The 10,482-nt window shown below is 34.4% G+C and overlaps 1 protein-coding gene across 2 annotated transcripts; it reads right to left on the reverse strand.

Annotated features, from left to right (window-relative positions):
• Positions 1–230: 230 nt before the first annotated feature.
• On the reverse strand, positions 231–4,083 carry tyrobp (transmembrane immune signaling adaptor TYROBP). 2 transcript variants are annotated; one of them, XM_056475900.1, is made up of 5 exons: positions 3,818–4,083; positions 1,972–1,992; positions 1,709–1,867; positions 1,565–1,629; positions 231–663 (listed from the first exon to the last, which is right to left on the reverse strand). In XM_056475900.1, exons 1-5 carry the CDS (start codon positions 4,032–4,034, stop codon positions 607–609), a joined length of 519 nt encoding a protein of 172 aa, XP_056331875.1. In that variant the 5' UTR covers positions 4,035–4,083; the 3' UTR covers positions 231–606. The 2 variants fall into 2 exon arrangements, with proteins under 2 accessions (XP_056331875.1, XP_056331874.1); XM_056475899.1 differs by having other exon boundaries at positions 1,972–1,995.
• Between the last annotated feature and the right edge of the window lie 6,399 nt (positions 4,084–10,482).

Below are 10,482 nucleotides of genomic sequence, written 5' to 3' on the forward strand. Positions count from 1 at the left end.
AATATGTCAGTAAAAGTAGACCAAATATTAGGATCCAGGTGTTACATTTCATGATTCAGGAAGTTCTGCATGAAAGAATAAAAAATAAGTTTTTAAGTATTTCCCTTTTGTCTAACTCATGCGGTTTTTAAACAGGTCAGCTACATCCACTTTCTTAGACTTAAAAAACAAACTATGCTCATTATGCTGACAAAAACAGCACATACAAGAAAAAAATCAAGAGCCACAAATTAAAATCAAACATATTTATTTTTACATAAGGACCAAGGAAATCTAGTTCCATAACAAAGATATACGTATTATGAATAAATACAAAGATGCAAAAAACTTTTACAACTATATTAAAATGTGGAATTAAATCTACAAGTTCTGGAAGAACATTTCCTTTTCACAAACCATTAACATTTATTTTGATGATTTTTATACAACCTGACCAATAATATTAATTTTTGGATTTTTTTTTTTGCATGTTTCAATTATTATAGCTTATTTATTTCAAATACACATTTGTGTGCCAGAACCACCATGAAACCGTCATGTACAATCTCCAAATATTGGTGTGAACACAACCCATTATTAATGTTACACTACACGTGGTGACCTTGTTTATTTCCGATACTGCTGAAGATCACTGTATATGTCTGACTGGACTCCATAAAGCTCCTGTCAAAACATTGTGAGTGAAATGAGTACAAGTATGAGCACCAAGAAACCATTATATTTTTTATATTAAGGCTAAATTTGATCATTAAGACACTTCAGATGGATATAGCTTAGGGTAAAACAAATGAACTAATAGTGATCACGCAGATGATTGATTACATAAGGAATTGCACTAAAATCACAAAAATCTGAACATTGAACTAAGCCTGGTTCAAAGTTCTTATTTTAGAGCCAAAGGTTTTTACAGAAGGGAATTCGGGGAGTTTTTTCGTCACTTAATATTTCGGAAAATATTGCAGACAGCTGTAAAATAAGTCAGATTTTTTTTGGCTGAATAAAATCTTATGAACATATCTCTGTGTAAAATTGTGTAGTTCAATGTGTGTAATAATAATTCATTTATAATATCATTTATACAAATATACATATGTATATATGTAATTTAAATGTACAGATACACACTAATAAAGTGCGACAAAAGACATACTTAAAACTGTATTTTGGATGTTTTCAACAGGATTGAGAAAACAAAATTTAAGAGAAGCCAAAAAGGCAAAGATCTCCAAACAGGTGCATGTAATATAGTTTTGGCAAGCAATGGCTCGGCTTAGTTTGTGAAATTCAACAAAACTGAACTTTTTTTTTTAATCTCACATATACTGTATTGCATTAATTACACTGTAAACAAATGCTGGGTTCCACACAATCGATCTGTGTTGGGATAACATGAGGGAATTAAGTTCACTTATTTTTTTATGCTCAATCCATTTAAATTTGTAAAAACTATTAAGTTTTTTCCAAAAAAACCCTTAAGAATTGTGTGGCTTTAGCTCATTTTAAATAAGTAGTTTGAACAAATAGCAAACATAATTTTTGAGTGTACATATTTAGCTCATTTTACCTGATAAGGTGATTCCACTTCAATTGGTTTTGCCCTCATAGATGTCTGCTGAAGTTTTGCTTTGCCTTAAACATCAGAAAAACATGTGATTTAGACTGAAACTCATAGTGACCGTTTTTTAAATTCTCCTACACACAGGCTCACCTGAGCCACAGCATCTGCCGTGTGCATGTAAACCCCCTCTCCTTTTCTGACGAGAAACAAAACAGTAGACGGAGAGCGCAATGAGAAGCGTGAGAAAAATATCACATGTGATGATCCCCACAGCCACTCCAATGTCCATCTGGTAACAGGAACTGCAGTCTGAAAAGCAGAACATCCATTAGCATATAATATGTATTAAAAACAACCAAACAAACCAAAAATATTCTCAACTGAATATTAAAGATGTATGGAAAAGTTGTTACCTTGATTCGCCTCTACAGAGCCTGCTGATCAAAGTGAAAATTTAAGAGAAAATGTTAAAACTGTGTGATTTTTGATGTTGATCTACAGCAGTGTTTCTCAACCCTGTTCCTGGAGGCACACCAACAGTACATAGTTTGGATGTCTCCATTTTCTGACCCATTAACTTCAGGTTTTGGAGTCTCTTCTGATGTTATGATAAGTTGATTCAGGTGTGTTTGATTAGGGAGAGGTTGAAAATGTGTACTGTTGGTGTGCCTTCAGGAACAGGGTTGGGAAACACTGATCTACAGAACTAAAATGCAATTAGCTTGATTACTTTGCAGTAATGATAACAAATCTACATAAAAAAATTAATCCGCAATTTTAAACAGACAAAATCCACAAGTATAACACAAACAAATAGATTAGTAATTTTATAATGTTTGAAACTGCTATTTTTTAAGTTTAGTTCTATTTTCTATTATTATTAGTGGTTGCACTGTGTGACACGATAACTCCACTGCGTAATGGTTCAGGGCGAGGTTTCGGGATAGTACCCATAGTTATTTGTCATGTGATCATTTTTAGTTTAGAACAATTTGAGTGTAAGTAAAGGTGAGGAAATGTTCATGTTTTGGGGAGAACTATCCCTTTATAATTTATATAATTTCATTGTGAACATGGAGAATAAATGTATTTTCTACAAAACAGTATTAGTAAACATTTATAATATTCATTAACTTAAGAGTGTGTTCATATAAAAATAAGAATCTTTGTACTAAATAATATACACTGCAAAACTTTCGCAATAAAATCTAATATTTAAATATTAGACTAGAATATTTAATTGTAAAATCTTGATCTGTCAAACAAGACAGACACACATACATACAATATGTGGATTTTATTGCAATAGTCTCTACATATAAACTCATATGTGAAAGTGTGTAAAATATACTCAATATAATCCAGTCGTGTCATGTTTTTTTTTCTACAAAATGGTGAAATGTTTTATGAGGTTGGATCAAGAAATGAAAGTTCACCTTCTACCTTCAACACGGGTTACTAAACTAAATGTTAGTAGACTCAACTTGTAATGTTTGTTTCAACACTCAGTCGAGAGGACTGAAAGTTTCATTTCTTAAAATATATCAACTTTAGTTTAACATCCAAAACTTGTCTTAACAACTTAAATAATCGTGTTCATAAAGGCACATAGAATGCAAGACAGTAACATGACTGTAACTTGATATGGCTGCCTTCAAAAAGGAGGGCAAAAGCTCATTTCAACAAGAAGAAATTAGTTGAAACTTAAAGAGATAGCTCACCTGAAAAAAGGAAACATAGTATTTTACCCTAGTATTTTCAAACCTTTACGATTTTTTTTTTCTCAGTTGAACTTGAACAGTTTCTTTTGAAGAGTGTTAGAGACGGGTAACCATTGACATCCATAGACAACAAATATCATGGATGTCAATAGTTACCGGTTTCCAACATCTTTTAAAATACCTTATTTTGTATTTAACTTAAAAAAGATACTCAAAAAGGATGTGTAAATGACAAAGAGTTCATGTTTGTGTCAACCATCTTTTTAATGGGTTAAAATGTTTTGTACCAGATTATTATCTATTTGTATAAAAGTTTTACCAATATGAAACATTTTAAAAAGCTCATTTAAACTTAAAACCCTACAGTTTCTGAAAATTTGCAGTTTATAATCACCAAACAGTCTGGTTTTGTGTTCTAAACAACTATTAAATCACCATCTAGCTTGAGTTCTGAGAGAAAATGATGCCAACAGTCTGTTTTTAACAGTTTAAAAACCTAAACCCGTACAGTTCATAAAAATTCTCAGAATGTACTCACCAAACAGTCCGTTGACGGGGAGCATTATAAACAGAAACCTTCTCATAATGAGCGCAGACAGGTTTAGGAAAGATTGCTCAGGGTTTGCGCAGCCCTGACTCGAATAAAAGAAGCCTTTCTGGCCACGAGCTAAAACACCATGAATATCAGAACCAATGATATGGAAATTGTCTGTGTGTGAAAAATCACCAAGAGTGAGATGATGACTTATCGCCATCCATCAAAATAGAAGCAGCGGTTACTGAGGAGGAGCTACATGTGCTTGTATTTGCTATCACACACAGACACACACACGCACACACACCTTAGTTTTTCATTTAAACTGTTTGTATTTTATCCAATCACTGTTAGAATGTTTTTAGACTTTAATTAAAAGACATTCAAAGCTAAAACCGAGTGTTTTTTTTTCCATGTCACACAGTTGCCTTTTTGAATGTCCTTCTTGGTGTACTTTCACTTGGCAATGTGCGGGAGATGGATAAAGACTAGCAAAGAGGGACCTGGGTGTTAATGTGGTTAAAAGGCTCACAGCACAGGATGTGACTGCTAAAGCCAGTATCTGATAACCACACATAGGTAGAACAAAGCGAAAACAATTGTCTGATTCTGCTAATAATACTTATTTGACTGAAAAAGGATGTTGTACTTTTACTGTGCGTTTCAGTAATGCAGAAGTGATACGACTAAAGAACAGTCCTGTTTACAAGACATATAAACAAAAGTTCCGGATGTTATTGCCTTTCTGAAGCTTGACCTTTTAAACAATTGACCTTTGTCTTACAGCACATAAACTTCTTAAAGATTGTTATCTGTAGTCAGACACATCAGTCTCAAAAAGTCATGTTCTTTCGCTTATCCGGGGCTACTTGTGGTCACGATTCTCAAAATCCATCATAAAAAGAACTGATGCTTGTGTTCATGTATTAAATGTCTTTAAAGTGATGACCAGATGTTAAGTGTATGTCAGTGGACAAGTGATACAATGTTTTGTTGTTTTTGCATAAACGCTGAATCCTCATTTTTAAACATAATTAAGTGGGCTGCATGGTGGCGCAGTGGTTAGCACTGTCGCCTTGCAGCAAGGAGGTCGCTGGTTCGAGCCCCTGCTGGGTCAGTTGGCATTTCTGTGTGGAGTTTGTGTGTTCCCCCCGTGTTTGCGTAAGTTTCCTCTGGGTGCTTCGGTTTCACCAACAGTCCAAAGACATGCAGCATAAATGAATTGAATAAGCTAAATTGGCGATGAGTGTATGTGTGAATGCGAGAGTGTATGGTTGTTTCCCAGTACTGGGTTGCGGCTAAAAGGGCATCCGCTGTGTAAAACATATGCTGGATAAGTTGGCAATTCATTCCACTGTGGCGACCCATAATACATAAAGGAAAATGAATGAATAAAAGTTATTTAAAGGGCACATAGTTTACCTCTTTTTTATGATTTAATAATAATATTATGGTTCTTCTGAGTGTGCCAGTTTAGGTTCAGTTTAAAACACAATTCAGATTTTTTAATTATAATGTGTTAAAAAGTGTCATGTTGGGGGCGTGTCCACAGTTCGCTGCTTTAGGGGTGTGTTGCTTCACATGTAAATTAGTTTCGGCTTCCCGCCCAACGTAACAAGAGGGCGGGGCCATGAGCTTTGCAACACAGACAGGCAGATTGAAAGGAGGAGGAGAGGATCAGCATTCAGTCGTACATGTATGACTCGGACACAGACCAAGCAGAAAGTACAAAATCATTTGTGTCTTTGTACAGTTTTACAGCCAACTGTGTGCTAGTTTCAAGTGCCGAGCTTGTACACAGAAACTAATAACCACGCACAATTAACTGATTAAACAATGAATTAACAATGAATTAACTTTGACTGAGGCACCGGATGCGCCGCTCGAAGCCGCGACACGGCACACCAGACACTCTCTGTGGCGCGGCAGAGACATGAAGTGTCCTGAATCGTCGCGCCACGCATTTTTGAATTCTAAACATAGGTTTCTGCAGCGGTCTGCGGCGCCCAGCCGTGGACTTGAGTGTACCCTGATAGAAACCTATGTTTAGAATTCTAAAACGCATGCTAGTTAAGATCACAGGGAGCTTCTGGGATCGCGAGAAATGCAAACGGCTGAAGTATAAGGTAGACTCAATGAGAAGTACACATTTTTGCAAACCTACCTAAAGAGACAACCAATAATTCCGATTAGAGAGATAATGTGGAGAATATTGATCTTGTGTTGAGCCCAATGAGCCTTGCATCTAAAAATAGAGCAAGGGTGTTCCTTTAGTGATATCGCTTCGACTCACGCTGAAAAGGGCTGACGTGAATCAACAAACTGAGGATATGATGACGCGCCTGTCAATCAATATTGGTGGGCGGGGGGACCGCTCTCCTTCATAAAGTTGCGGTCGGTTTGAAAACCGCTCCAATTGGTCCACCGTTTTTTATGTTGTTAAATTGAAAAAAAAAAGCACTGGGTGTGCTTATATCACCCCAATATGACAGTCTATACACCATACATGCACATATGGCTGTCCAAACAGCTTGAAAAGTAGATTTTTTTTTTTACCATAGGTGCCCTTTAAGTTCAAAAATATTATCAATAAATAACTATTTTAAAGAGTAATAGTTTACGTGGGTATAATAGAACTGTCATAAATAAATTAGGGGGAAAATATACAAAAGAGTGAATTGTAGAGATTCTTTTCTTTAGACTTCCTCATTTTTCAGAGGAAGAGTCACAGTCTTGTGGTTGTTTTGGACATGGGAATTTCTGGGAGATTCCAGAGAACAGTCATTAGATCCTTTCCATATTTATAACAGTACACATAAAAATAACCCGCTAGTATTGAATCAAACATAAACAATCAAAGAAAATGTTTTCTTTGCTATGAATTAACAGTTCACAGAAGGGTTTCGGGAATTTGCATATTCCTGCAATTACACTGTAAAAATGCTATGACTAAGTCAAGACAATATATATATTTTTGCTTTAACTTATTTTAATCAAGTTAAATAATTGAGTTAATCAGGTTTCAACTAAAAAATTTAGTTTTATAAAGTTTCACTGTTTTTTTTGTCAGCTTCATTGAGGTAAGTTGAGATGACTAGAAAACTTAATTTGATTCAACTAAAAAAAATTAAGATAGCAAAAAATGTTTACAGAAACAATCCAGTATTATGACCAGTGTTGGGGAAAGATACTTTTGAAAGTAATGCATTACAAATTTGAGTTACCCCCCCAAAAAAGTAACTAGTTGCATTACTTAGTTACTTTTTATGGTAAGTAATGTGTTACGTTCCTTTTGAGTTACTTTTGCATTTTTTTAACCTGACTGAGGCTTGATCTCTTTCAAAACTTGTTTTTATTTCATTCTTCTTTAATAGAGGAGCTCTGCAATGAACAATGCACCGTATAACCTACACCTACATTTACCTTTAAAAAAAACACATGAAAAATACTATAGGATAATGTTATCTGAAAATTTCCTGAACCCAAAACTAAACATGCCGTATATACAGATTATTGAAAGTTTAAAGCAATGTGTTTGCTGACAATGTTTGAGGCAATTCCCTTTTACTTTTCTTCGATGCGTTCAAAATAATGAACACACTCTCTCTCATTGACTGCATGACTCATTGTTACTATAATTTTAATTCCGCAATTTCTTTTTTAAAAGCTCGCATTACATTTTCAAAAAAAAGTTTAGCCCCCCTTAAAATTTTTTTTCTTTTTTAAATATTTCCCAAATGATGTTTAACAGAGCAAGGAAATTTTCACAGTATGTCTGATAATATTTTTCTTCTGGAGAAAGTCTTATTTGTTTTATTTCAGCTAGAATAAAAGCAGTTTTTAATTTTTTGAAAACCATTTTAAGGTCAAAATTATTAGCCCCTTTTAAGCTAAATATTTTTTCGATAGTCTACAGTCTACAAACCATCATTATACAATAACTTGTCTAATTACTCTATCTTGCGTAGTTAACCTAATTAACCTAGTTAAGCCTGTAAATGTCACTTTAAGCTGAATAGAGGTGTCATGAAAAATATCTAGTCAAATATTATTTACTGTCATCATGGCAAAGATAAAAGAAATCAGTTATTAGAAATGAGTTATTAAAACTATTATGTTTAGAAATGTGTTGAAAACAAAATCTCTCCGTTAAACAGAAATTGTGGAAAAAAATAAACAGGGGGGCTAATAATTCAGGAGGTTTAATAATTCCGACTTCAACTGTACGTATCTCGCGTTACTTGTAACGTGTTCCCCCAACTTTGATTATGACAATGTTATGAGATGCAGAGCAATCAACAGTCAATCACCAATTTCTTCAATCATCAATGCTTTCAGCGTTGGAGCTGGAAAAGGTCAAATTTAAAAAGCATCAATCAAAGCCTTTATTTTTTTGTAATCTAAAGTATCCATTCAGGAAAGCAGCCTAATACAGTCTGTCATATATAAAATGAGGATCTGCAGTATTGAGCCTTTATGCAAACACAGACACTGTGAATATACCAAATAAGGATGTTGAGTCAGGTTTAGCTTTGGACAGTGTGAACCATAAGCGTATGAACACAATGATTCATTGTTAACCTGCAGGTAAATTACGAGTACTGTGTAAAGCAAACAAGATAATCCAGGATTCTCTTTATCCAGGTCTAGAATGACACAAATGAGTAAAGCCTGGAAAAATACTGGAGTAATAGTTCTGAATAACATTCAGAGTGTAAAATCAGTTTTATAACCACAGATTTAATGACAAAGATGTACACTACCTGACAAAAGTCTTGTCGTCGTTTCCAGGTGTAAGAGCAACAAATAATTACTTCTAGTTGATCATTTGTAAAAGTGGCAGAAGGTAGATTTTTCTGATGAATCATCTGTTGAACTGCATCCCAATCGTCACAAATACTGCAGAAGACCTTTTGGAACCCACATGGATCCAAGATTCTCACAGAAATCAGTCAAGTTTGGTGTCAGCCTGAGGTATCAAGACATTTGTGCTGCCCATTATATTACAAACCACGGGAGAGGGCAAATTCTTCAGCAGGATAGCGCTCCTTCTCATAATTCAGCCTCCACATCAAAGTTCCTGAAAGCAAAGGTCAAGGTGCTCCAGAATTGGCCAGCCCAGTCACCAGACATGAACATTATTGAGCATGTCTGGTGGAAGATGGAGACATTAAAGATAAATCCAAAGAATCTTGATGAACTCTGGGAGTCCTGCAAGAACGCTTTCTTTGCCATTCCAGATGACTTTATTAATAAGTTATTGAGTCATTGCAGAGATGTATGGATGCAGTCCTCCAAGCTCATGGGAGTCATACACAATATTGATTCTTTCTTCACTGCACCATGACTTTATTTTCTATACTGTACATTACTTCTGTTAAAAATAATTGTTTCTGAATTCTTTTTTTTTCCCAGATAATTAACAGAAATTCTGACAGCCAGTCAGAATCCATTGAAACATAAAGGGCTCGGGGAGATGTTCACAGATTAATGTTTAGTCCTCTTTTCAAAGATTATTTAAAGATCATGTCTGTCTTGAAAACAACTGGGTGAAAGGGAATAATGTAACTTTACATGGAAGCCATGCGAGCAAACTGTAGTATAACAACAACAGTACCTCAGATATCCAGATGTTTTTATTCCACTAAACTGATTTTGATCGCTAAGTTCACTGTTTGATTGGATAAATTACACAAGCCATATAATATAGCACACTGACGACATCTGCTGGTTATAATAGGTATTGCAAAAATAAACAGATAAACTTAAGGGGATCATTATCTATTTTTTGTTCTTGACACAAATACAGTTATATTTATATTAATAGTTACTGTCCTTGGTATGAACGTCCCTTAATTTCTTTCAAATGTATTTAAAAAGTTAAAAAGCATTTGATATGTCATTTTTTCACACTGGAAATTAGTTAAATGAAAGCAGAAATGTCTGTAATAGATGTTTGTTGGATCAGCTGTGTTAAAATATCTATATATTGTACACTAAAAAATAACACTCTCATCCTCAATCATTCTGACCCAGTCATATATGACCATCTTTCTTCAGAAGAACACAAAATATTTTAGTCCATGTCAGTGTTGTGAACTGCCTCAAAAAAAAAAATTAGCAATAAAATATTAGTATTCGTCATACAGGTGCCTGTTGTTTCGCATTACAAGAGCTCTTCAGTTTGTGTACTTTATGCGTGAGGATGAATCATTTCTTTACAAGAGTCTTTATTCATGTTCATCTGAAGAAAGTCACATGCAGGCTACTGTATCATGTCACAAAGGAAGGATTGTCCCTTTAAGGGCTGCATTTTAATTGTTGTTATATGCACTAGAAATATGTTTTTGTCCTGTGCGACTGCATTGTTTCCCCCTTTAACCAATTTTATTTTTTCGTGTTTGTCTGCTAAAACATTATGTGCAATTTATTTCCGCTTGTGTTGAGGAGATGATTCAATATGATGAAACAAGAATTTCCACTCTCATTTTTATTTTTGCTTGCTTTCTTCTTCTTTTTTAATAATTAAGTACAGTTTAGAGTTATACTTTTTCACTTTCTCTCAAGTTCGTTTTTTGGCCACATATTTTTTCATCATTTCATCATTTAGTTACTAGAATAGAGTTTGTTTTCAGTTAGACATAATTTTTCAATTGGAGATGGAAAAT

This window comes from Danio aesculapii, chromosome 16, assembly GCF_903798145.1.
Source record: "Danio aesculapii chromosome 16, fDanAes4.1, whole genome shotgun sequence".
Lineage (NCBI taxonomy): Eukaryota > Metazoa > Chordata > Actinopteri > Cypriniformes > Danionidae > Danio > Danio aesculapii.

What these genes read in the sequence shown, in the direction of transcription:
- tyrobp (XM_056475899.1), bottom strand. Translation starts at nt 4,034, where the DNA reads ATGGCGATAAGTCATCATCTCACTCTTGGTGATTTTTCACACACAGAC. An exon ending in CTCTGTAGAGGCGAATCAAG is followed by an intron (nt 1,868 to 1,971) that starts GTAACAACTTTT and finishes TCTGCTTTTCAG; the next exon opens with ACTGCAGTTCCTGTTACCAG. An exon ending in AAGTGGAATCACCTTATCAG is followed by an intron (nt 664 to 1,564) that starts GTAAAATGAGCT and finishes ATGTTTTGACAG; the next exon opens with GAGCTTTATGGAGTCCAGTC.